Below are 27,835 nucleotides of genomic sequence, written 5' to 3'. Positions count from 1 at the left end.
AAAATGGAGCGAAGCTGGCGTCTCTCTGGCCTGAACGTACATCACCAGGCTTGGAAAGACCACTTGCATGAATATAAGGCAGAAATTGTATCCAACAGGTCCCATTATTTTTCTCAGATAATTGCCAATAATCAAAGAAATCCCAGACAACTGTTTCATACCATTAACAAATTACTCAAATGTAATAGTTCCTCTATTGTGCCCGCTTCAACTCACCTTTGTAATAGATTTCTTGATTTTTTCAGCACTAAGATTGACAATGCTCGTAAATGCATTCTTTATACTCCTGTCTCATCTGCTTCTCCTCTTAGTATTTCTTATTTCTCTGGTACCTCTTTCTTAAATTTCTTCTCACTTGACCTGGTTTCTCTTGGTAATGAGGTATCACAAATGAAAGTTGCCACTTCCATAGTCGATCCTATTCCAGCTTGTTTTTTTAAATCATGTTTGCCTCTTTGTGTCCTGTTGTCTTAAGTATAATAAATGACTCCCTGTGCACTGGTGTTGTGCCAGCAGCATTTAAAACTGCTGCTGTAACCCTTGTACCTAAAAAGACTAACTTGGTCTTGGACAATCTTATCAACTTTCATCCCATTTCTAATCTTCCCTTCCTTGCAAAAATTTAGAATGAATTGTGGCTTCTTAATTATACACTCATCTCACTGTAAACAATCTTTTTGAGCCCCATCAATCTGGCTTTCGCAGACTCCACAGCATTAAAAGGGCATTAGTTAAGGTCACAAATGACTTGTTAATAGCTTCTGACTCTGTCTGTCTTTCAATTCTTATCCTTCTTGATCTCAGTGCCGCTTTTGACACTGTAGATCATTCTCTTTTACTCACTCGTCTTGAGACCCTTACTTTTCAGCATTTACATGTTTCCCCTTGGTCAACTCTTAAGATCTCTTGGTCTTATTTATAATTTTTACGCAGATGACACCCGGATTTACATCCATTCATAACCTGGTGATTATGTGGCTGTCGCCTTTCTTGCACAGTGTATTACTGCGATAAAAAAATGTATGTCTCTAAATTTTCTTTGTCTCAACAGTGACAAGACTGAGGTTATGCTCATTGGTTCACCCCACCAGCTTCGTAAAGCTGATTCTTTAACCTTAAATATGGATGGCTCTGCTCTGGAGTTTCAAACGAAATTGAAAAATTTGGGGGTGATATTTGATGCAAATTTAACCTTTGATCCTCATGTCAAGAATACTGTTAAAACATCATTCTTCCATCTCAGAAACACTCCAAGACTGCGCCCCATGTTATCTTTCTCGGTGGCTGAAAAACTGATCAATACTTTTGTATTTTCTCGCATTGATTATTGCAATGCTTTACTTGTTGGGGTCTCTAAATCTACCTTAAATAAGTTGCAGTATGTGCAAAACTCTGCTGCTAGAATCTTGAATAGGACCAGGACAAGTGATCACATCACTCCTATCTTGGAGTCCTTGCACTGGCTCCCTGTCAAGTTTCATGTAGACTTTAAAATTCTCATGCTTACCTACAAGGCTTTGCATGGTTTGGCCCCTCAAGACTTGTCTGAACTTTTAATCCACTACACTCCAAAGCGTGATCTTCGCTCCTCCGAATCTGGTTTTTTAACTGTTCCTCCTTCTCGTCTACGTTCTATGGGTGACAGGGCCTTCTCTTCTTTTGCTCCAAAACTGTGGAACTCTCTTCCCTCTGAGGTTTGACATGCTAAATCTTTTAGTATTTTTAAATCTTCTCTTAAAACTCACTTTTTTAGGGTTGCTTTTCTGTGATTATTATGTGATTATTATTGTATTCTTTTTAAATTGTTCTGATTGCATGTTTTCTTTTTCTTTTTTGTATTTCAATGTATTTTTATTTTTCTCTTGTAAAGCGCTTTGAGATGCAACTTTTAAAGGCGCTATAGAAAATAAAGTTTTATTATTATTATTATTATTAATGCTCAAAAAACACATTATTTTTCTCATACAGTACATTTCTTTTCCCCGCTCATCATACTCTGATCTGATTTACCTCCTGTCTCTTTTAAAGCGCCCCTTTCCGAAACACCCAGTCTGCTCTGATTGGCCTAGTCTGTTGAGCCTTAAAGTAATGTATGAAAGTTAAGAATTTTGGACAGAAATATTTTACTATTGCATAATATAATATAATATCTATTTAGGGGTGCGTTTCCCAAAAGCATCGTTAGCCAATCGTTACCAACATGGTTCAACGTTTTGGTGTTTCTCCAAACTGTAGTTCGAACGACCATTCACAAACAGCATCGCAAAGTTCCTTTCATAGTTTGCTGTGTAGGCATCATTTCACTTCGCTGAGGCTTCTATACCTTTTATTCCATATATACTGAGATATATATATATATATATATATATATATATATATACAGGTGCATCTCAATAAATTAGAATGTCGTGGAAAAGTTCATTTATTTCAGTAATTCAACTCAAATTGTGAAACTCGTGTATTAAATAAATTCAATGCACACAGACTGAAGTAGTTTAAGTCTTTGGTTCTTTTAATTGTGATGATTTTGGCTCACATTTAACAAAAACCCACCAATTCACTATCTCAAAAAATTTGAATACATCATAAGACCAATAAAAAAAAAAAACATTTTTAGTGAATTGTTGGCCTTCTGGAAATTATGTTCATTTACTGTATATGTACTCAATACTTGGTAGGGGCTCCTTTTGCTTTAATTACTGCCTCAATTCGGCGTGGCATGGAGGTGATCAGTTTGTGGCACTGCTGAGGTGGTATGGAAGCCCAGGTTTCTTTGACAGTGGCCTTCAGCTCATCTGCATTTTTTGGTCTCTTGTTTCTCATTTTCCTCTTGACAATACCCCATAGATTCTCTATGGGGTTCAGGTCTGGTGAGTTTGCTGGCCAGTCAAGCACACCAACACCATGGTCATTTAACCAACTTTTGGTGCTTTTGGCAGTGTGGGCAGGTGCCAAATCCTGCTGGAAAATGAAATCAGCATCTTTAAAAAGCTGGTCAGCAGAAGGAAGCATGAAGTGCTCCAAAATTTCTTGGTAAACGGGTGCAGTGACTTTGGTTTTCAAAAAACACAATGGACCAACACCAGCAGATGACACTGCACTCCAAATCATCACAGACTGTGGAAACTTAACACTGAACTTCAAGCAACTTGGGCTATGAGCTTCTCCACCCTTCCTCCAGACTCTAGGACCTTGGTTTCCAAATGAAATACAAAACTTGCTCTCATCTGAAAAGAGGACTTTGGACCACTGGGCAACAGTCCAGTTCTTCTTCTCCTTAGCCCAGGTAAGACGCCAGGAGTGGCATAACAAGAGGAATACGACAACTGTAGCCAAATTCCTTGACACGTCTGTGTGTGGTGGCTCTTGATGCCTTGACCCCAGCCTCAGTCCATTCCTTGTGAAGTTCACCCAAATTCTTGAATCGATTTTGCTTGACAATTCTCATAAGGCTGCGGTTCTCTCGGTTGGTTGTGCATCTTTTTCTTCCACACTTTTTCCTTCCACTCAACTTTCTGTTAACATGCTTGGATACAGCACTCTGTGAACAGCCAGCTTCTTTGGCAATTAATGTTTGTGGCTTACCCTCCTTGTTAAGGGTGTCAATGATTGTCTTCTGGACAACTGTCAGATCAGCAGTCTTCCCCATGATTGTGTAGCCTAGAGAACCAAACTGAGAGACCATTTTGAAGGCTCAGGAAACCTTTGCAGGTGTTTTGAGTTGATTAGCTGATTGGCATGTCACCATATTCTAATTTTTTGAGATAGTGAATTGGTGGATTTTTGTTAAATGTGAGCCAAAATCATCACAATTAAAAGAACCAAAGACTTAAACTACTTCAGTCTGTGTGCATTGAATTTATTTAATACACGAGTTTCACAATTTGAGTTGAATTACTGAAATAAATGAACTTTTCCACAACATTCTAATTTATTGAGATGCACCTGTATATATATAAACTCAGCACAAAAAGAAACATCCTCTCACTTTCAACTGCTTTTATTTTCAGCAAACTTAATGTGTAAATATTTGTATGAACATAAAAAGATTCAACAACTAAGACATAAACTGAACAAGTTTCACAGACATGTGACTAACAGAAATTGAATAATGTGTCCCTGAACAAAGGGGGGGTCAAAATTAAAAGTAACAGTCGGTATCTGGTGTGGCCACCAGCTGCATTAAGTAGTGCAGTGCATCTCCTCCTCATGGACTGCACCAGATTTGCCAGTTCTTGCTGTGAGATGTTACCCCACTCTTCCATCAAGGCACTTGCAAGTTCCCGGACATTTCTGGGGGGAATGGCCCTAGCCCTCACACTCCGATCCAACAGGTCCCAGACGTGCTAGATGGGATTGAGATCCGGGCTCTTCGCTGGCCATGGCAGAACACTGACATTCCTGTCTTGCAGGAAATCACGCACAGAATGAGCAGTATGGCTGGTGGCATTGTCATGCTGGAGGGTCATGTCAGGATGAGCCTGCAGGAAGGGTATCACATGAGGGAGGAGGATGTCTTCCCTGTAACGCACAGCGTTGGGATTGCCTGCAATGACAACAAGCTCAGTCCGATGATGCTGTGACACACCGCCCCAGACCATGATGGACACTCCACCTCCAAATCGATCCCGCTCCAGAGTACAGGCCTTGGTGTAAAGCTCATTCCTTCAACGATAAACGCGAGTCCGACCATCACCCCTGGTGAGACAAACCGCGACTCGTCAGTGAAGAGAACTTTTTGCCAGTCCTGTCTGGTCCAGCGAAGGTGAGTTTGTGCCCACAGGCGACGTTGTTGCCGGTGATGTCTGGTAAGGACCTGCCTTACAACAGGCCTACAAGCCCTCAGTCCAGCCTCTCTCAGCCTATTGCGACAGTCTGAGCACTGATGGAGGGATTGTGCGTTCCAGGTGTAACTCGGGCAGTTGATGTTGCCATCCTGTACCTGTCCCGCAGGTGTGATATTCGGATGTACCGATCCTGTGCAGGTGTTGTTACACATTCTCTGCCACTGCAAGGACGATCAGCTGTCCTTCCTGTCTCCCTGTAGCGCTGTCTTAGGCGTCTCAGAGTACGGACATTGCAATTTATGGCCCTGGCCACATCTGCAGTCCTCATGCCTCCATGCAGCATGCCTAAGGCACGTTCACGCAGATGAGCAGGGACTCTGGGCATCTTTCTTTTGGTGTTTTTCAGAGTCAGTAGAAAGGTCTCTTTAGTGTCCTAAGTTTTTATAACTGTGACCTTAATTGCCTACTGTCTGTAAGCTGTTAGCTGTTAGTGTCTTAACAACCATTCCACAGGTGCATGTTCATTAGTTGTTTATGGTTCACTGAACAAGCATGGAAAACATTGTTTAAACCCTTTACAATAAAAATCTGTAAAGTTATTTGGATTTTACAAAATTCTTTAAAATACAGTGTCCTGAAAAAGGGATGTTTCTTTTTTTGCTTAGTTTATATCTATCTTTCATTCTGTCAAGACTTTTATCATGTTTTCATGCATTTAAAAAAGGACTTATTCAGGGTTTTGCAGAAAGCGCTGTTTTGAAACATAATTTAACATGAATGCATGAATGTTTAAGGAATCAACGGCTGTTAAGAGAAAGCACATTATCATAAGTGGTTTCTGTTGGAGAACACAGATTCTGTGTTTATGTTAACGCACAAGTGGCATTTTTGGCTGTGTTCCAAACAAGATAAATCAGCCTTCATAGGGAGAGAGAACAATCATAATAGATAGCTTCAAGCTGAAATTTCAATAAAAATGGATTAAAAAGTGAGTTATTTTGGAACCCTACATCTTTCAGCCCTCAACTGCTCTCATAGTGGATGGTAAAGACTTTGAAGGGAATAGAGCATAGGGATGATCTCTTCTGAATAGAATACACCCATTTGAAGAGCGCGCATGTGCATTTGTGCTCAAGTGCGTTGGGGGAAACCCGAAGTCTGATGTAGAGTGAAAAGCTATTGCTGAGCAATGCATCTGTCTCATTGCACGGTGCATGCTGATTTCATGTCTTCAGCAGCTTTCTCTTATTAAACGTCTTGGTGTACTTGTAATGAGCTATTATAATTTAATTTTCGTGGAAGTTATTACTCCACCCCCTGCATAATGTCAGCTCTATGTTGCTAAACCAACTACGGTTACTACGACAAACAGTCATGACTAGCTAGTTAATTTCTCCAACGATGCATAGTACTACGGTGGTTAAGCAGTGAGCTACGTTGTTATACGGGAAACGCATCCCTGGTTGACTGGGTTCCACCAACAACAGTGTAAATAAAAAATGGTCCAAGACTAAAGTTGAACAGATATTTTAAGTATTTTGAAACATTTTGATGTTTAAAATATTATTTTTAATATCATACGTTTTTTTAAGCCTTAAAGGAAATCATGTAAAATTTAAATATGAATAAATGACTTCTTAAGGTTTATGAAGCATACATACATCTGACAAAAGCATGACAATTTGTATGACAATTAATCATCATAATCATGAAAGCCCTTAAACAGACAATTAATCATCATATTCACAATTATTTGTTTGACAATTAATTGTCAGCCAAATTTAATAATCGTGACAGCCCTAATGAGTGCCCATAAGTAAGTTGTGCAGCGGGCCAATGGGGCCAGTGCTCAGGGGCCCTTGACTACCAGCCCATCAACTTTGAAAACAAATGTTTGTATATGCTTAAATATGTGGGCCCCACAGCTTATACAAGACCCCCTCAAAAGGGCCCTGTGACTATGAGGCCCTCAGCCCTCTTATAGAACCCTTATGCCTTACTGTTTCTAATTAAATTCTTTAACCCTATACGCCGCGCTTCTCATATTTGATACATGACTTTCTAAAGCCGCTACATCATCATCACACTGTGTGTGAGATGTCTACTGTCCATGCACTTCTGGAAGTAGAAGACCTTGTAATATAATTTCCAAAATAGCTACAATATTTTGATGCACTCATCTTTTTTTATGTGAAATCTTTGTTGATGTTGATAAAGAAAAATTAACAATAATGTTTATATTGTTCTGATATTTCAAAATTCGTATTTATTGAATTCAAGCAACATGTGCTTAAAATTTCATTATTTTATAGAAAAATAGGTTTAACAAATATAATTTTTTGACTATTATTTCATATGTTAGACTTTATATGGTTAAACTTTATTCTTTGTATAAAAGTGCTGTCGAAGAATTGTTTTTTATTATACTATTCATTGCTATAACTGCATGTTTGCCCTACATTACAAAAATAACTTGGCTTAGGTTGTTCGGGAAAAAGAAATTATTGATATTTTACTTTGTGTGGTTCAAAAGTACTGTTTAACTATTAACGTAAAGTTTGTCGAGGCAAACTATAACGTTGGTCAGACAAAACCTTGTCTGAAAGTTTAAAATAATTTTAAATGTTTGAAGTCAGACATTTTTACAGGTCTTACAGTAAGAAAGAAAGAAAGAAAGAAAGGAAGAAAAAGAAAGAAGACAGCATCTTAAAGCAGTTTAAAGGGCTTGTAAAGTTTGTAATCATTCAAAAACAGACTCTTGGCTCATTTGAACATTCTGTCAATGTAATGTAGTCCAGGGGATTTTTACTTAAATGATGCCTTCACAGGGCTTTTTTGATGGGAGAATACAGTTTTTCTGAATTGTTAAAACACTAAATTCCATTCTGTGAACCAAATGCCCAGTGGCCTAAACCCATTTGTTGAATCAATCACTCTTTTTGCAAAACTCTAGACACATTCTCACTCACTAAAACACATTTCGATGCACTTGTGTTGCAAAACGGTAAACATGGGCAGCAAAAGTTAAACACAACTACAACAGTTGTCATCGTTTACACACAACGACTCAAAATTGTTCACAATCGTTTCTAATGATGTGAAAACTTGATGCTGAGGCAGAATGAATCTCTCATTGACTTTGATTTTGCAGATGAACAACATTTTTGAGTGAGTGTACTGTAATGTGTTTTTCATTTAGAGTGTTCTTTTTTCTTTGGGCTTTTGCAGTTTTGCAGTTACTGTATTTTTACTGAATGCAAGTGCTGAATATACAGACATTCAATACAGTATTACTTACAGTACTTACAGTATACAATATATTCGCTGTACTACTGTAAGTTGTAATTACTGTACTTTTTTGACAGTAATTGTAAAATGCACTTACTATATACAATAAACTTTTTCTGTAACTACACACCCTGGATGCTGTGTTCTCCATTTCTGATGTAGTGTCTAATGAATGCTATGTAATGTTTATATATTGACTTGCAGTTTGTATGATCTGAAAGCATTGTTTGATTTTGAGTACAGATGAAATGGTTTTGAGGCGATTGTATGATTTTGCCAGAAGAGTCTGGGGTTTTGTGAATGTAATTTGAAGATTTGGTTTTGTGTTTAAAGTTGTGAGAAAATGGGTGAAGGTTTCAAGAAATGTGTTTTAGCAATTCAGAAAAACTGTAATAATGGTAGCCAAGCTCTAGAGTCATTCCAAACAGAATTTCCAATAAAATGATCAAATGACCACTATTTTTGAGCCCCACACCTTTCAGCCCATCGAAGCACTCAAAATGGAGGTTTTGAAGGAAATACGGTATAGGGATGATTACTTCTGAATGGAACGCACCCCATCATTCAGATGAGATAGAAAAGATATAGCAGCGTGAGCCAGAACTGCCTGAACTCTTTTCCAAGTTTCACCAAGCCCATCCGTAGATGCTGTAGGAGTCTATTTTTTTCAATTCTTCAATATTTAAAGTATTTGATGAAATAAAAATATTTCATAATGTATTATTGCCCCTTTAAATATATGCATATTTACAAATGTATTTCCAATTTTGTAACATGCTTGTTTTTTGTAAGCATAATTTGTAGTATTTACATTGAGTTTACATTATGTATGACAAACATTGAAATGGTACTGTCTCTTTAAGAACAGTGGCTGTTCAGCGAATGTGTTTTTGGTTGAGCTTTTTTTCTTCCCCTTTTACCACATCCGTGAAGTGTTTGAATTAATCTGACTGTAAATAACAGAACAGGTATTAAAAGAGACTTAATTCAATGAAAATAGGTTGCATAGATCTCAACTTTAAAAGATAATTGAACTGGGGCCCTTGCTAGTCATAATCCGCCCCTGTGAGTATCCTTCAGACAGCTTTACAAGAATGGCCTCATTTCTAGATTGAATGCAGTGTAGAGCACTGTTGCTACACAAAACTTAATAGGGGTGGATTTCACCGTGAAACAATTATTATTATTTTTTTTTTTTTTTGGTTCCTGGGTAGTAAGTATTATTTCCTAATTGCTTATGCCTCAAAAGTATAGAAAATGGCTATTATTTCCCACAAGCTTTGCTTTTGTGACCAGGACAGCGATATTTTGAAATTTACCTATTTTCCAGAACATTCCAGATAGATTCAGTGCTGAGTAAACTTGGAGTAACTTCTAGAACTTTCTAGAACTTTCCAGTAATAATAAATAGTAGTATACGTAAATACAGGGGCCTAATGCATACCAGTTCAGTTAAGTTCCAGCTGCCTAAGTGGATACACATCTGCAATTTTCTGAGATGGCATCAAGAGGCTGCAAGCATCCAGCAGACGCATTTTGCTATGTCTGCGGCCAATTTATCAAGACAAGAGCGCAAAAGTACTCCGTGGAAGCATCTGCTAAAATGTGTGAGGCCTACAAGGCATATTTTGGCATGCCTGTCGGGGATCAAGACAAACCCTGGGCACCTCATTTCACCTGTGAGCACTGCAAAAAAAACTCTGGAAGGTAAGATGGACAATTGTTGCTGAAAATTGGCAATTTTTTAATTTTTAACATTTTAAAAGTTTTTAATTTTAAAATGTTTTACAATTTTCAATGTTATTGAAAAAATATATCATATATGAAAAATGTTGCGAGAGTCTCTTACATATTAGTCATGGCTGAAATAAATTTATTTTTGTAGGATGGTACAGAGGGGAAAAGAGACATGAAGTTTTTTTTTTTTTTAAGAATTTTGCGGGAACCCACAGACCACTCAAGCAACTGTTACTTCTGCATGGTGGACCCTTCCAAACGTCGGACTGGCAAGAATGCACCTGCTATCACGTATCCAGTCCTTCCTTCATCCATTGCCCCGGTGCCACACTGCCATGAACTCCCCGTACCCACTCCTCCAGAGAGAGAGCAGCCATCTTTAGAAGAGAGCAGCAAGTCAGAGAGCAAGGAAGACGTTGTAAATCCAGATGACAATTTCAGAGGTGGAGCTGAGGAGAGAAACCCATACTACCCCAACCAAAAATACCTCAACGACTTGATCTCACCAAGTCCAATGCTGAGCTTTTGACGTCTAGGCTCAAGCAGTGGAACTTGTTGGATGAAAGCGTGCAAGTCACAGATCAGAGGAAGCGTCACCAACATTTTTTCAGCTTCTTCACCCGTCAAGATGGGCTCTGCTTCTGCCACAATGTGACCAGTCTGTTCGAGGCAATCGGAATCGCCTGTAACCAGAATGAGTGGTGCCTCTTCATTGACAGCTCATCCAGGAGCCTCAAAGCCGTGCTGCTCCATAATGGTAACAAGTACCCGTCTCTTCCCCTGGCTCACTCGGTGCACCACAAAGAGGATTACAACAGCATCAAGACCTTGCTGGACACCTTGAAATACGATGAGTACATTTGAGGGCTGATTCGTGAAAGTGATTTACAGTATAATCGTAAATCTCCAAAAACTACTCACTTCTAAATCTTTAGTCATTTTTGTATTAATATATGTTAATTTGGATTCATATGTTGTTTTTTTCGGACTTTATGTGAAAATTTTTTTTGGACTCCATTTTCTATACTTCTGAGGCATAAACAATTAGGAAATAACACTTACTACCCAGGAACAAAAACTGTGATACATAAATGCAGCGCGGAGGAGGGTGGGGCCGGGCCAGAATGACGCACGCCCGGACCCCAATCAGCCTGATGAGGCGAGTGAGGGATAAAGGCGACCGGAGATGGCAGTTCCAGAGAGAGTTATGTTTGTGTGTTTTTGTTTAAGTTTATTATTAAACTATTATTTATATTGTCAAGCCGGTTCTCGCCGCCTCCTTTCCCTCTAACCCCTTTACAATACAATTTTTCATTTGACCGATCTCGATATCGATTCTTTAATCACAAGATTTATCTTTTACTCTATGCGCTACCCTCCACTACAGTGCGAGGAAATTATGTGCATTTGCCAAAAAATTTTGCACTATGCATCAAAAATGTATATATTTTCCAACTGGCTGGTAAATGATCAGATTTCACTCACCAGTGATTGTGTAGTATATTGGTGGAATATTAAGCAGTGAGATCCTTTCACTGCGTGTTGAGAGTAAAAGATGTTCTGTGTAATGTGTGGCCAAAGACAAGATCCACGTGGACCCATTTGTCATCACTGTCTCTTTTAACACCCTTTCTGTTCTCTACAGTCAGTTGTTGATCAAAAACAAAAATTAAATAAATATTCCGTTCTAATCATGCATAGCATAGATGAGATAAAGCCATCTGAGTCTCTCTCGTTAACATGCACTCATTTAAAGACAATCATTACAGAAATGCTGGTTTTGTTAAAGAGACAGTACCGGTTTAAGCACGTGTTCAACAAATCAATGTAAATACTTGTAAATAGTACAAATTATACAATTAAACAATAAACATGTAACACAAAATAATATATTAAATATAATATGTTATTTACTGATTGAATACTTGGATTTGTTCATTTTTAAAAAGCTCAGATGCGACAAATTATGAAAAACTGATAAAAATAATTTGTACCTAATAAGACGTTCCCCTGTATAATAAACAGCATTAGCTGGAAAATAATTTATTTCATATGTAAGCAAAAGAGACATTATAACAGAAATATACCCATACGAATCGATATCGAACTGAATCAAAATCGAAAGCTTGTGAATCAGAATCAAATCGGGAAATCTGTATCAATACCCAGCCCTAGTACTTAAATTAATGTTTAGGACTACAGTAGCATATCTATTGAAGGCCCATGTGTCCAAATAGATAGGCTGTGTTGCTGCAGTTTTTAAAATCAAATTTAAAGGAATAGTTCACCCAAAAATGATAATTCTCTTATTTACTCAACCTCCTGCCATCCCAGATGTGTATAACTTTTTTTCAGCAAAACACAAAGATTTTTAGAAGAATATCTCAGCTCTGTAGATCCTCACAATGCAAGTGAATGGTGGCCAGGCCTTTGAATCTCCAAAAATCACATAAAGGCAGAAGATATTCTTATAAAAGTCTTCATTTGTGTTCTGCAAAAGAAAGGAAACTTGTTTTTTTGGGTGAACTATCCCTTAAAGGCTTTTTGAGACCTTTTTTTAAAGACCTGAACAAAATAAAAACTAATAAATCCATACAAACATACATGACTATACATATAAACATGACTATTATACAAATTAAGATGTTTACATACACTTAGGTTGAAGTCATTAAAACTCATTTTTGAACCACTCCACAGATTTAATATTAGCAAATTATAGTTTTGGCATGTCGTTTAGGACATCTACTTTGTGCATGACACCAGTCATTTTTCCAACAATTGTTTACAGACAGATTGTTTCACTTTTAATTGACTATCACAATTCCAGTGGGTCAGAAGTTTACATACACTAAGTTAACTGTGCCTTTAAGCAGCTTGGAAAGGCTTGAAGGTACAAACATCTGTACAAACAATAGTATGCAAGTATAAACACCATGGGACCACGCAGCCATCATACTACACAGGAAGGAGACACATTCTGTCTCTTAGAAATTAACATAGTTTGATGATAAGAGTGCAAATCAATCCCAGAACAACAGCAAAGGACCTTGTGAAGATGCTGGAGGAAACAGGTAGACAAGTATCTATATCCACAGTAAAACGAGTCCTATGTCGACATAACCTGAAAGCCTGCTCAGCAAGGAAGAATCCACTGCTCCAAAACTGCCATAAAAAAGCCAGACTACAGTTTGCAAGTGCACATGGGGACAACGATCTTACTTTTTGTAGAAATGTCCTCTGGTTTAATGAAACAAAAACTGAACTGTCTGGCCATAATGCCCATCGTTATGTTTGGAGGAAAAAGGGTGAGGCTTGCAAGCTGAAGAACACCATCCCAACCGTGAAGCATGGGGGTGGCAGCATCATGTTGTGGGGGTGCTTTGCTGTAGGAGGGACTGGTGCACTTCACAAAATAGATGGCACCATGACGAAGGAAAATTATGTGGATATATTGAAGCAACATCTCAAGACATTAGCCAGGAAGTTAAAGCTCAGTCGCAAATGGGTCTTCCAAATGGACAATGACCCCAAGCATACCTGCAAAGTTGTGGCAAAATGGCTTAAGGACAACAAAGTCAAAGAATTTGAGTGGCCATCACAAAGCCCTGACCTCAATCCGATAGAAAATTTGTGGGCAGAACTGAAAAAGCGTGTGCAAGCAAGGAGGCCTACAAACCTGACTCCGTTACACCAGTTCTGTCTGGAGGAATGGGCCTAAATTCCAGCACCTTATTGTGAGAAACTTGTGGAAGGCTACCCAAAACATTTGACCCAAGTTAAACAATTTAAAGGCAATGCTACCAAATATTAACAAAGTGTAAACTTCTGACCTACTGGGATTGTGATGAAAGAAATAAAAGCTGGAATAAATCATTCTCTCTTCTATTATTCTGACATTTCACATTCTTAAAATAAAGTAGTGATCCTAACTGACCTAAGACAGGGAATATTATAAAATGTCAGGAATTGTGAAAAACTGAGTTGTATTTGGCTAAGGTGCATGTAAACTTCTGACTTCAACTGTGTGTGTGATATATATATATATATGATTATGTACTAATAATTTATACATACAAATAAGAGGTCAACAAATGCTGATACTTTTAATAAGGTGTTAGAAGAAAGCAGTATCAATTAATCAACCAATAGTTTTTAAAATCTATATATTGAATGTGTTTAAAAATGCTCTTAGTCTTCTTAGATGGGACTCCGCTGCCGAGTATTCATCTGGCGAATATCTGCTGCCTCGGCAACAAAATGAATGGACAAATAAGGACTTTTCTAACTCCACTGCTCTGTGTTTCACAGAAACCTGGCTGAATGAAGACATCCCAGACAGCGAGTTATCTGCCGGGCTTCCAGCTGTTCAGAGCGGATCGTGTTGCGTAATCATCAGGGAAAACGAGAGGTGGCAGGACATACTTTTACATCAACGAATGTTGGTGTAAAGATGTAACAGCACTGAAGATGTGCTGTCCTCATTTAGAAGCACTCTTCATCAACAGTAAGCCTTTCTACTCGCCGCTGGAGTTTCCTTATTTATTCTAGCGAGTGTTTAAATCCCGCCACAAGCATGTGTGAATGCAGCGCTGCAACAGCTGGCTGATCACATCACAGACACAGAGTAAGAACAAGTGGACCCTCTTATCAAGCAGAAACTAAAATCAGCTAAGCCTGTAGTAAGGACTGTAAAGAGATGGACCACTGAAGCAGAGCTGGAACTACAAGCCTGCTTTGAATGCACTGACTGGAGTGCTTTTGAAGCTGCAGCCACAGACCTGGACAAGCTCACAGATCCTGTGACATCATATATCAATTTCTATGAGGATATGTGCATCCTTGCTAGGACATAATCATTCAATAACTATAAACCATGGTTTACAGAAAAACTCAGACAGCTTCGTCATGCCAAAGAGGATGCTTACAGAAGTGACACCCACATAGACTCCATTGTGAAGAAGGCTCAGAGGTTGTACTTCATTCACCAGCTGCGGAAGTTCAACCTGCCACTGGAGCTGCTGACACAGTTCTACTCGGCCATCGAGTCTGTCCTGTGTACATCTATAACTGTCTGGTTAACCCTGCCCACTCCCTCTATGTACTGTTGCCCTCTGGCCTGTGCTACGGAGCACTCAGTGCCACGACAACCAGGCACAAGAACAGTTTTTACCCTCAGGCCATTTACCACATGAACAATTAAACTGCCTTCAGGACTCCCCATAGTAAAGTTGAGGTACTCGAGTTTGGACTCGGACTTGAGTCAGAGTCACGACCCCAATTTTAATGGACTTGGACTTGTCACGGACTTAGATGCATTTCTACTCTGACTTGACTCGGACTCAAACCTTTGGGACTCTCCTCAGAGTCCAGCCGAGTCCATGACATTTGTGATGCAATGAAAAAAAATATATAAATAACAAAACAGAAATTAATGAACACATCTCTGTCTGCATGCAGCTGTATTAGCCCCTGAAGTCATAGACATAGCCAGAGTTGTTTCACAGTGTTTAAGCAAACACACGCACACACATATACGCATGTGCACAGGCACACTCATCAGTCAACCAATACGCTTGAATGTTACTACAGAGACTACTGTATAACACTGACTACTGAGGTGGCTGGCATGACGAAAACATAAAGAGGGGTATGTATCCAATGTAATAGAAACTAAAGAAGGCAGTTTCACACAACACGGGACCTGACAACTGGTAAAATTGCATGTGGCGTTTGTGCAGCCAAGACGGTGCTCACATTGTGGTTTCATCTTGGTTAAAAACTTAAAATTAAGAACATCGAGTCAAGTCACCCACATCATGTCTCTCACAATTTACTAAAAACAGCATATCGAAATAAAAATAGGATTAATATTGGATATTAAGTCTTTTTAGGCATAATGTATATTGCCCTCTGATCCTCCTCCTGTGGCCTCAAGGAGGATCACATTGCTCCATATCCTCACATTAAGCATCGTCGTTCCCCAGGTCCTCGAGGGACGGGGGAGGCAAAGGAGCGAGAACGGTCGAGTCAGTGCGCTTAAATAGCGCTATCCGTGCATTTGAGGCACATTGCCTCGCAGTGTGGGCATTCAGCCTCGACCAGTGCTGCTTCTGCGTGGGCGCAGCCCAGACAGAATACACAGCTCTTGTGGCCATCAGACGTGGGAACAGGTTTCCCACATCTGCACTTACGCGATGGCATCTTGAAACAGATGGTCCAGTCAGCGCAAGCATGGAAATATTAAACTCTTTTAGCTCACCGGAGCACGGCAGGGGAGCAGTCACCTTCAGGAAGGGAAGCGCCGTCCACTGCAGGTAAGTGCGATTCAACGGTGAAATCCAGGAGTGAAGAAGATCAATTCTGACTGATGGTGTTATGCCGCATGCTTATATAGAAAGCTGAGCGCCGCGTGCTCAATGTCATTGGCTGAGCGGACGCGAACGCCATTGGCTCAATTCAGTTGCATCTGATTTGCCGTGATCCAATAGGAGTTCAGAAATCGGAGAAAAGGAGTTTTTCCCATAAGTGTAAGTGACGTGATGTAAGTGACCGAAATCGAAAGGGAACTGAATTAACGCTAGTTAGTGAAAAAGATGCATTTTTTTTCGTTGAAATTTAATGTGCAAGAGTGATGCAAAGATTAGTGAATTCACACCTTAGAATTTAAAGTTTACTTACAGTACATGTGCTTTAGTCAACTAGTTGTCGACTAGTTCAAAACAGCTGAGATTATGTAAAAACTTGCATATATCTGTTGATTCTTTTTGTGTTGTTATTAACAGTGCAAAAACTCAAATATATTTTCTGTCAGGACAACACTTTTCTGGGATCTTAGAGCAGTCCCTAAGTATCTTTGATTGTACAACTCCAATTCCCAAAAAGTTGGGACGCTGTGTAAAATGTAAATAAAAACAGAATGCAATGATTTGCAAATCTCATAAACCCATATTTTATTCGCAATAGAACATAGAAAACATACTAAATATTTAAACTGAGGAAATGTACCATTTTAAGGAAAAAATAAGGTAATTTTGAATTTGATGGCAGCAAAACGTATAAAAGAAGTTGGGACAGGGCCATGTTTACCACTGTGAAGCATCCCCTCTTCTTTTAACAACAGTCCGTATATGTCTGGGAACTGAGGAGACCAGTTGCTGGTGTTTTGGGAGAGGAATGTTGTCCCATTCGTGTCTGATACAGGATTCTAGCTGCTCAACAGTCCTGGGTCTTCTTTGTCATATTTTTCGTTTCATGATGCGCCAAATGTTTTCAATTTGTGAAAGGTCTGGACTGCAGGCAGGCCAGTTCAGCACACGGACTCTTCTGCTACGCAGCCATGTTGTTGTAATAGACGCAGTATGCGGTTTAGCATTGTCTTGCTGAAATATGCAAGGCCTTCCCTGAAAAAGACGTTGTCTGGATGCAAGCATATGTTGCTCTAAAACCTGTATATACCTTTCAGCATTGATGGTGCCTTTCCAGATGTGCAAGCTGCCCATTCCATAGGCACTAATGCACCCACATACCATCAGAGATGCAGGCTTTTGAACTGAGCGCTGATAACATGCCGGATGGTCCCTCTCCTTTTTAGTCCGGAGGACGCGGCGTCCATGGTTTCCAAAAAGAATTTCAAATTTCGATTCGTCTGACCACAGAACAGTTTTCCACTTTGCCTCAGCTTTGGCCCAGAGAAGACGCTGGCGTTTCTGGATCATGTTCACATATGGCTTCTTCTTTGCATGATAGAGCTTTAACCTGCATTTGTGGATGGCACGGCAAACTTTGTTCATAGACAATGAGTTCTGGAGGTGTTTCTGAGCCCATGCAGTGATTTCCATTACAGAATCATGCCTGTTTTTAATGCAGTGCTGCCTGAGGGCCCAAAGATCATGGGCATCCAATATTGATTTTCGCCCTTGTCCCTTGCGCACAGAGATTTCTCCAGATTCTCGGATTCTTTTGATGATATTATGTACTGTAGATGATGAGATATTCAAAGTCTTCGCAATTTTATGTTGAGGAACATTATTCTGAAATTGTCCCACAATTTGTAGATGCAGTTTTTCGCAGATTGGTGAACCTCTGCCCATCTTCTGCGAGAATCTGGCTCTGTAAGATACTCTTTTTATACCCAATCATGTTACTGACCTGTTGCCAATTAACCTTTTTAGTTGCAAAATGTTCCTACAGCTGTTTCTTTTTAGTAACACTTACTTTTCCAGCCTTTTGTTGCCCCCGTCCCAACTTTTTTGAGACCTGTTGCGGCCATCAAATTCAAAATTACCTTATTTTTTTCTTAAAATGGTACATTACCTCAGTTTAAACATTTGATATGTTTTCTATGTTCTATTGCGAATAACATATGGGTTTATGAGATTTGCAAATCATTGCATTCTGTTTTTATTTACATTTTACACAGCGTCCCAACTTTTTGGGAATTGGGGTTGTACGTGATCTCTCGAAATGAACTATCTTATAAGTCTTTTGTGCAGTTCACTTAAAATATACTTTGTGAACACAAAACACTGCAGTAAAAGTAATAAAAATACAAAAAACTAAATGGAATATTCAAACCTATAAGAACGCTGGTCGGTACAACCCTTACTATGTATGAATGTGATGTGTGTTAGTGTGTGCATTTGGTTCCATGTAATGCCATGTCTATCAGCGTGTATAATGTTTTAATGTGTACTCTTTCACAAGCTGAATCTGTAAACTGATGAGTCAAGATGACAGGAAATTATGCATCAGTCCACTAAACCACAGAGACAAACACTTAATCAAGGGTGGTTGGATAATTTAAGATATTTCTTGGTTTTAACCTGTAAACAGTATTTAACATGCCTGAGAAATCAATTTTAACTTTCTCCCACTGATCCAAAACATTGGGTAATCCGGCCCAGCAGCCCGCAAGTGTTGAGAAACAGAGCTGAACAATGGAGCTGAACTACTATTCTGGTATGTCTAAAAAAGACATGTCAACAGTAACCCAAACTTTCAAAGCCCCAGTCTCAATGTACAACAGTGAAAAGCTTATTCCCAGATGTGCCAATGCATCAGGGAAGAACAGCCAGAAACATTGGGCCTACACGCTAGCTAACATGTCATCATTAATCTGTGGATTAGAGGTGGCGATTAGCAGGGACCTGGCGATACAATATTATATGGATATCTGGGTCACGGTACGATAATTTTGAGATGTTTAGTCTATTATTATCATCATGTTTCTCATTTTACTTTGTGCAACTAGCGCTGGATAAAAAAAAGTGCTGCACGTGTCTTCTCACACAGTTGCTCTGAACAGCGCTCAATCTGTTTTTTCTCAAAAATGTGAAAAATCAAACTAAAATTTCTATTCCTGGCATACAAATTCAGTTTTGTAAAGTAAAATATTGCAATACTTTGAAATACTGTTTTTCACACTCCTCTCCTGTGGAGACCACAAAACTAGTAGGGGTCTTTCGGTTTGTAATTGATACTATTGCAACACTGTTCCCAGTGTCCTTTTATAGTACCTCTGCCTTCCTCGTTGTATAATACACACACACACACGTACAAGGTTGGTAACAGAATCTGATCCACCAATCAGTAAAACATACAGTGACATGGAGACAAAGGGGGTATTCTCAAAACTGTGTATTTAAACATATTATTTACTACTATTTCACTGCGATCTATCATTAGCACAATGACATGCCTATAATGCCTTCAAGATGTTGTGGGGTGCAAATTCCACTAAGACCTCCTGCAACTTTATTTTTCTGTCTACTTTATTTTTCTGCAGACAGAAAAAAATATTGCAAAAACACATATGGTTGTGCTCAGTTCTCTCTGTCCCCCTGTGTATCTTACAATTGTTTTTCAGTTTATGGTATATAGTATATGGTGCTTTCTCCAAGCATTACATATTCCATGCTTTAAAAAAAAAAAAAAAAAAAAAAAAAAACAGCAAATGAATTGTGTTAGAAAAGTTATAAAACAAGTTATAGATATATGTAAAAAATGAAAAGAGGAGAGAGAGAGAGATGGGGGGATTAATATTAATGTTCAATAATGATGGATAAGAAATAGATAAAACACAGTTCAGTAATGGTCAAATATTATGATGATGCTGTTGCTGTCAATGAGAGATCTTAAAATTTTTATCTTATATTAAAATGATAATATAAATTATAAAATAGATGGAACAGCCAATACTTTCTTAGTTTAAATAGTAGGTTGCGGGAGGTGTGGTGAGAGATGCTGAACATGTCGTCAATGCTGACGAAGGTCGTTGCTGACTTGGAGGAACTTGCTGTGATGCGTAGATCGATCACTGCCATGGAGGCGAAGTTCACTGGTGTGGTTACAAGAGTGGGGGATGTCAAGAAACGGATCGATTACCTGGAGTCATTGGAGAGGGAATCATATGCTAATCCACTAGCAACCAAGGTGGATTTGGGAGAAGTTGGAGGACATGGAGAACCGTAGCCAGCGTAATAACATCCGTATCGTCGGAGTCCCTGAGGGAGTAGAGGGACAGGATACGGTGAAGTACCTGAATGGGCTCCTAGCTGGCCATAAGCTGGAAATCGATCGAGCTCACAGGGTTCCTGCTCGGTGATCCGCAGAGGGAGACAGGCCCCAATCAATTCTGGACAAATTTCTGAGATCATCCAATAAAGATCTTGTGTTGCGTGAGGTGAGGAGTGGGGGAGGGCATTCTTGAAAGAACCACAGCATTTTCTTTTTCCCAGACTTTGCGAATTCGACAAGAGAGAAACGTGATTGTTTCAAGGAATGCAAGAAACTTTTACATCAATGGAAGGTCGCTTTTGCACTGATATTCCCAGGCAAATTGAGAATAGATGCTAAGGATGGCCGTAAAACATTCACATGCCCACAGCAAGCGATGTCCTTCATAAAGTCAGTGGAGTTAGTAATCTTGTTGCACTCATGTTGCAAGCCTGAGTGGACCGGCTCATTGAACATTCGCTTGACTGTTTGAGGAATCTGAGCGCTCTTTTTGTGCTGGTTCCACCTAGCGGCTGGAGTTTATTTTGCAGAGTAACACACCTTCAGGTCAGTTTTATGGATGAATCTACACGCTCTTTGTGCTTATTCCTCCTGTTGGCTGGAGTTTGTTTTGTGGAGTATTTCTTGCAAAGTCATGCTGCAGCCGAGTGGACTGGCTCACTGAACATTTGCTTGGCTGTTTGAGGAATCTGTGCACTCTTTTTGTGCTGGTTTCCGCCTGTCGGCTGGAGTTTATTTTGTAGAGTGTCACACCTTCAGGACAGTTTAATGGATGAATCTACACACTCTTTGTGCTTATTCTGCCTATTGGCTGGAGTTTGTTTTATAGATTATATTTTGCTGTGTAATTCTGTCTCACAAAATTTGTATAGAGGCACCGGACTTGAGCAATCCTACGGCAAGGTTGTCGCGGAGGTTCTCGTGGGCTTGCACGGACTGGTTGAATTTGGAAGGATGGACGCCAGTTGGCACTGTCGTGCGTGGGGTTAATGCGCACGTTTTTTTCTATTTTTCTGTTTGTTTTGTTCTGGGGGACGTTTGGGTTTTGATTGTTGCACTAATGCTGGAATGTGGTCTGTATAATCTTGTTTTTGACACACAGTCAATTTTTTCTTATATGTCAAAATGTCAAATGTTAATATGAGTGGATTGTTCCTCTCCACATGGAATATAAATGGGTTTGGGCACGCCATAAAAAGATGGAAGTTTATTTCTCTTCTTAAGTGTAAGAAATATGATATAGCATTTCTTCAAGAAATGCACCTTTGTCCGCAGGAAGCTAGAAAAATTTGGGAAGATATGGGGTGGGCATGTTTTTTATAGTGCTGGCTCAAGTAAGAACAGGGGAGTCATTACACTGATAAGTAAACATTTATCTATGACTGGGAAAGTTAATGTTATTAAAATGTATTGTATTCCAAAATTCAACAACCTGCTACAATCTCTCAATTGGTCAATAGATGTCCCGCTCTCTTATTTCAAGCAATTTGGAATGGTAAATGTCCCAGATTACAATCCAGTAAGTTACATAGGCTGACTGACAAAGGTGGGCTAGGCCTACCCAAGATTTTGTTTTATTATAATGCATTCGATCTCAGACATTTGGCTCATTTGGTCGCTTCCATCTGAGAGAGCCCCTCCATGGTTTCTGCTGGACAGAGTGAATTGTGAGGGAGGTTAATACGCTCGGTGACGTATATGAGAGTGGAGTGTTGAGATCCTTTGAAAATATGGTTCAAAATTTTGGGATTCCAGGTCTCAATTCTTTAGGTATTTACAGCTGCTCTGTACTATATTTGGGAGTAGCATACACCCCCCTAAAGCAGCAGATACTCTGGGAGTGGTGATTAATGCTTTTGGAAAAGGTCATGAGGCATCAGTGTATTACTCCCTGCTAATTCAGAGTCTGGGGGACGGAGCTTCAACTTCTCTCAAGAGATTATGGGAGAAAGATTTAAACTTGGTATTGGAAAAGGGAGTGTGGGCTAGGATTCTAAAAAACGTCAAGTCTACATCTAGAGATGCAAGGGTGCGCCTTATGCAATTTAAGATTTTACATCGATTCTATTAGACCCCTCTAGATTGTATAGGCTTGGTCTTAAAGACACACCCACCGATGCCAATCAGAAGATGGGGACACAACCCATGTTTTTTGGTGGTGTGTTAGAATCCAAGAATTTTGGTTGAGGGTTCAGAGTTTTATGTGTGACATATTGGGCACTCAAATTTCTTTTTGCCCCAGACTCTGTATTTCAGGTGATTGGGCAGTCATTAATATAGGGGATAAATACATAAAAATTGAGTCCTATCTGCTGAAAATTATGATCAGCAGACAGGTCATCCTTAGGGGATTGAAGTCAGCTGGAGCACCCTCATTTCAGGAGTGGTACATGGAGATGGTAAGTGTAGTGGCATTTGAAGAAATGTCATATAGAAGGCTAGGCAACATGGTTTTTTTTTAACAAGAAATGGGGCAGCTATTTAGCCTTTTTAGAAGGCTCTCGGGGAGGGGCAGTGGAGAGAGACATGTAGTTTTGAATGTATGTGTTGCAACCTTATTATTTTTTGTTTTTGAAAGTATACCTTTTATGTTTTTTTTATGTTTCTAAATATTTTCAGTTGATTTTTCTGGGGTGCTTGGTTATGTGTGTGTGTGGGGGGGGGGGTGTTCGGGGGGAAGGATTATAGTCCCATATAATTTGATTCCGCATATTCTGTCATGTTTATTTAATTTGCTATATGGAATCAATAAAAACTGTTAATAAAAAAAGGATAAGGTGTTGGAGTGATGGCTGTGAATTTTGATCAAAAATGACTTTTTTTGAATAGTGATGGTGCTGTTTTTTACATCAGTAATGTCCTGACTATACTTTGTGATCAGTTCAATGCCATTTGGTGAATTAAAGTACCAATTTCCTTCCAAAACAGCAAAATCGTTATTCCAAACTTTTGGCCGCCAGTGTACCTGGACCTTACCCCCCTCTGCACTTCTTTCACATAGCCCCATGCATCGCAAAGACGGCAGACACATCCACTGTGGCTGTCTCTTGCTCACCCCGCCACAGGGTTAAAGAATGAAAATAACATCGTTTACTCATTGACATCCATAAGCATGACCCATTTTTGCAGCTTAATGGTGTTGTGAATGTTTTAGTACTGTATGTCTAGATAGTACAAAGTCTTTTATTTAAAAAGTGCAAGAAAACCCTTTCATTATTTCATTATGTCCCTTTTAATGCTGGCAAAGCTAGCTCTTTAAGAGTTGGCAAAAGAATAAATCAAAGGGCATATGGGGTTAGGCCATCAATTGGGAGATGTTTACGAGCGTGTTTAAGAAAAGTTTGCTAATGTCCTGCCTCACAGTGTGCTTGTGCATGTGTGCCCAATACAAACATATTCCATGTGCCCCATGTGAACATGAAGTTCTTCTCTGGATGATAAATGACGCAAGATTTAGAAACATGGGGGGAAAAAGGAAGAAGACCGTATGAAGGCACCAAAGACACCAGCTGCACTTTATAATTATTCTTGACTTGACATTTACAATGATTGATAAGATCAGCCCAGCAGTTAGCTTTACATACCACTATAATGAGGAAATAAACAGGGGTAAACATTACAGTCTCAGAGGTTATCATGACATTTGACCACTAACAGTATGCATTATCTGGTAATCCTGGACTGTGGCCATTTTCCACTATGGATGTGGCTATAACAGGGTGAGTCTGAGTCCTTTAATGTTAAATACCAACTTTCATTCAGTTCTCAATTCAATAGTGTTTCTTTATTAGTCTTTGCAGATACATTTTTCTTGTACAAGAAGGTCGGTGTTACATAAACACACATTAGCTGTGAGAGATATGACCACTCTTACATCACAATAGAAGTAATTTTATATTACTGTACTGGTATAGAGTAGTGTCCAAAAGTCATACATAGACATATACATATATAGTATGTACATATATGTAAAACGTCTTTGGCTATTGCACTGTGTCGTTCCAACATCTATTCATTAACACAGGCTGTTGTAATGTAGTCTGTTACAAGAAGTACAAAAGAGGGCATAATCAAAATATAATGCATGATATTTTGTCATTATGTAAAAACTCACTGGCCAATTCATTGAAACAATGCTAAGAATGTGCGTCTGTTCTTTCTTCAGGTTACCGTAATAAGCTTAGTAGGTGCGCACCACTGTATCTGAACTGTGTATCTGCAAACCGCAGTTGCCTTGGCTGGAGACGCCATAACCATTGCGTTTCTAAAATGCAGAGTTAAGTTGAAAATAGTTTTGAAGACGGTACGTTCTGTTACATTCAGCTGTGCTTCATCTAGATATTTAATAGAAAGATTTCACCTTGTGCGTGTGTGCACGCTTCTCTAGAGTTTGGAGCACTGTCTTTGACCCAGACAGAAAGTCATGCTGTGCTCTGTTGGAGTTAGTTGCTGTGATTATTCATGCTTCCTCCCATTTAACTCGGAATTTTAAACTTCATACTGGGAAAACTTGGACTTACAACTCGTGCGGAAATCTTCAGCTCAGATTTCGCTGAAATGCAGGTGTGTGACATCACGCAAACTTGTCGGCACCGAGGGAGATTTACAATCAATGATAAACCTTCACTTTTATTAAATAATATACATTAATGAGTCAAAGTTACTACATTATATGAAAATAAAACTTGTTTAGCAATGACAGATGTTCAAAACACGGTGGATTAAATGTTCTTTTGTTATCTTAAACATGTAGAACAAATACTAGCATTGCAGCATCGTTTATCAGTTTGGTTGCTGTGAGACGTCTCTGCTGACAATTGAGGTACCAAATTGATTACTGAAAATCAACAACATAATTGTAACAAGTAAAGGTGGGCAAGGAGGAGGCAGGAACTGGCTGAACAGTAAACATAAAGTTTAATAAGAAACTCAACATAAAACCAACATAAACAGACACACATGCAATGTGGCCATGTGCGTCTCTCTCTCTCTCAAACCGGCATCTCCAGCTGCCCCTTATCTCTCTCTCCCACTGATCAACTGATTCAGTGCTGGCCGTGCTCCATCACGGCCCGGCCACGCCCTCCTTGTCGTCACAATAATCAATCTCAAAATTAAAAAAGGCCCCTCTTTGACACGCTTGAGTATAGTTGTCAGGTATTTGTTACTGAATTTCGAATTCAGTGAAAAGTCATGTCAAGCATTTTGATTATCGATCATTTTTCATGATCGATCATTGCTGTCGCTTCCGAGTACTCGGGTACTCGAGTACTCATGCTCATCCCTAGTTTTTAATTATATTTTTATGGTGCTTTCGTAGTTTTTGAAGCTCAACATTGTTTGTCCTCATTTACTTTCACTGTATGAGAAAGAGCATTCTACTCAACATTCCTCCATCTTTCTCCTTTAGTCAGAATCATATGGGTTTGGAATTACACACGGGTGATTAAATGATGACAGGACTTACATTTTTGGCTGAACTATTCTTTTTATCATCATTGTTGGCTCACAGGTAAAAGATCAAGAAGGTGGGCCACAGATGAGCTGTAGTGTGAGGACAAATACAGTGTAATTTCTCATGTGGAGAGCTGCTGAGTGAGTGCGTGCATGTCAGTTTGTGTGTGTTTGACAGACAGAGAGAGAGATTAAGTAGGAGAGAGAGAGCAGGAAAAAGGTAGAGCAATAGAGAGACAGAGAGGTACAGTAGAGGACTTCACCTTCTTGTGAGGAACAGTCGTCTGGGTCATGGCCAGCTCAAAGCTGTTTGCTCCTGTCAGCTGTGTTTTCTCCCAGAGTTTCCTCAACTGCTGTACACACTCATCCTGACAGCACAGAGCCTCACTCACTTTACTCTGCGCGCACACACACACACACACACACACACACACACATTACACTGCAGTGTTAACAAACTACAATCAGGGACTAAAACTAAATGTTTTTCATTTCGGTTCATTCTGAGCAGAAAATGTTTTATTTTTTCGTAGCGTTAAATGACAATACTATGTGCTAAGGGTGGGCGATATACTGTACCAGGTGCAGTATTACCAGATCTCTCAAGAATAAAAAAACTTTGTCTGAAAAAACAAGCTCAAAATGAGGGATTTGCCTCAACTAAAATAAGTGAAAATAAGCAATGATTTTTTTTGATGTGGAGGAATTATCAGCATAGAAACCATAACAACAGGAAAACAGGAAAAACTGTTTCTTTTTTTAAAGAAAAACAGCATCCAACCAAATAAATATACACTAAATACAGCTAATAAAACATAACGGAATGAAAAACATAATGATAAACAGTAGGGGTGTAATGATTCACTCATCTAATGTCTAACTTACTATAAAACCATTGCCACTTTTAGTTACACTCTTTTTTAGTGTGTAAAGGTAATGTACACAGATACAAGGTTGAGTGTTACCTGCAGTGACAATAGCATGATCTGGATCCACAGGTGTGGCTGACGGCTGCACAGAGAGAAACAGGACTTTGCATAGAGACAGTAGTGTCCCTTCAGTGGACAAGAGAATGACAGCTTGGCTACACAGCCACGATACGAATCTGGAACATACAAACACAAACACAGGAGTATTAATTGCTTATGAATGTCTTAGCCATAAATGTAATCTCCTTTCCAAACATGAAAAAATACTTAAACCTTGTGCGACCTTCGGGACATTTTTGTCTTTTTCATTTTTGTTTTTTCCGATCATTTTGGCTGTGTTAATGCCAACGGCATAAATTTTGCCAAAGGTGTGTATTTTTGGGAGAATTTTGATATTTCAACCTCAGTTCCTAAAATACATCTATAATACATTGTGTACACAAAATAGTTACACTTAGGATCTTCAGGACAAAAATGTCCCCATTAAAACTGTAATATTTGATCCCAGTGCCATTAAAGCATAAAATCATGAATGCTATGATATTATGCTTTCATTCTGGAGCCCTGGTGTCAAAATTTTAATTTTTTATATTTTCCACCAGATGGTGCCATTTTTCTCATGTTTAGCCTATGGAGCAAATACATGCTTTTTTCCTATTTTCTGTTTGCTGTATTATACAGCACTGCATGCCAATTGAATAAATGATGCAGCTAAAACTGTGTGGATGTGTTAAAATGGATGTCAGAGTGTGTTTTGTATGTGTGTATTCAGAAATGTGTGTGTGTGTGTGTGTGTGTAAAAAACAACAGTGGCATTATATAAACAAACAGGCATTTAAAGGGTTAAAATCCTGAAAATGAATAAATATTTGGTAGTTATGATCAGGACTGATGTTGGTTAAAAAAAATTTCTAACTAAAAGTGGAAAATAATATTAATATATAATATTATTATGGCAGTTTTTTGACGTGGAAATTTTTACCACAAAGGACCTCCTGAGTAACTTTTATTTTTTATTGACGCACAAGGGTTAAAAAAGTACCCAGTACCTAAACTGCTCCATCTTACAGTAGGCCCACTAGACTAGTCATGCTCCAAACAACTGCTGGCAGAAGTGATATT

General features: G+C 39.0%; 1 protein-coding gene across 1 annotated transcript in view; it reads right to left on the bottom strand.

Annotated features, from left to right (window-relative positions):
- LOC127416750 (ventricular zone-expressed PH domain-containing protein-like) overlaps positions 1 to 27,835 on the bottom strand; it is a 212,719-nt gene that overhangs the window by 51,409 nt on the left and 133,475 nt on the right. The window contains exons 10-11 of the mRNA XM_051656286.1: positions 26,750 to 26,889; positions 26,048 to 26,182 (exon numbers count right to left, since the gene is read on the bottom strand). Coding sequence (XP_051512246.1) covers positions 26,048 to 26,182; positions 26,750 to 26,889 — 275 coding nt within the window. The remainder of the gene's footprint in view (positions 1 to 26,047; positions 26,183 to 26,749; positions 26,890 to 27,835) is intronic.

This window comes from Myxocyprinus asiaticus, chromosome 26 (genome assembly GCF_019703515.2).
Source record: "Myxocyprinus asiaticus isolate MX2 ecotype Aquarium Trade chromosome 26, UBuf_Myxa_2, whole genome shotgun sequence".
Classification (NCBI taxonomy): Eukaryota; Metazoa; Chordata; class Actinopteri; order Cypriniformes; family Catostomidae; genus Myxocyprinus; species Myxocyprinus asiaticus.
This window is presented reverse-complemented; position numbering and strand designations above follow the sequence as displayed.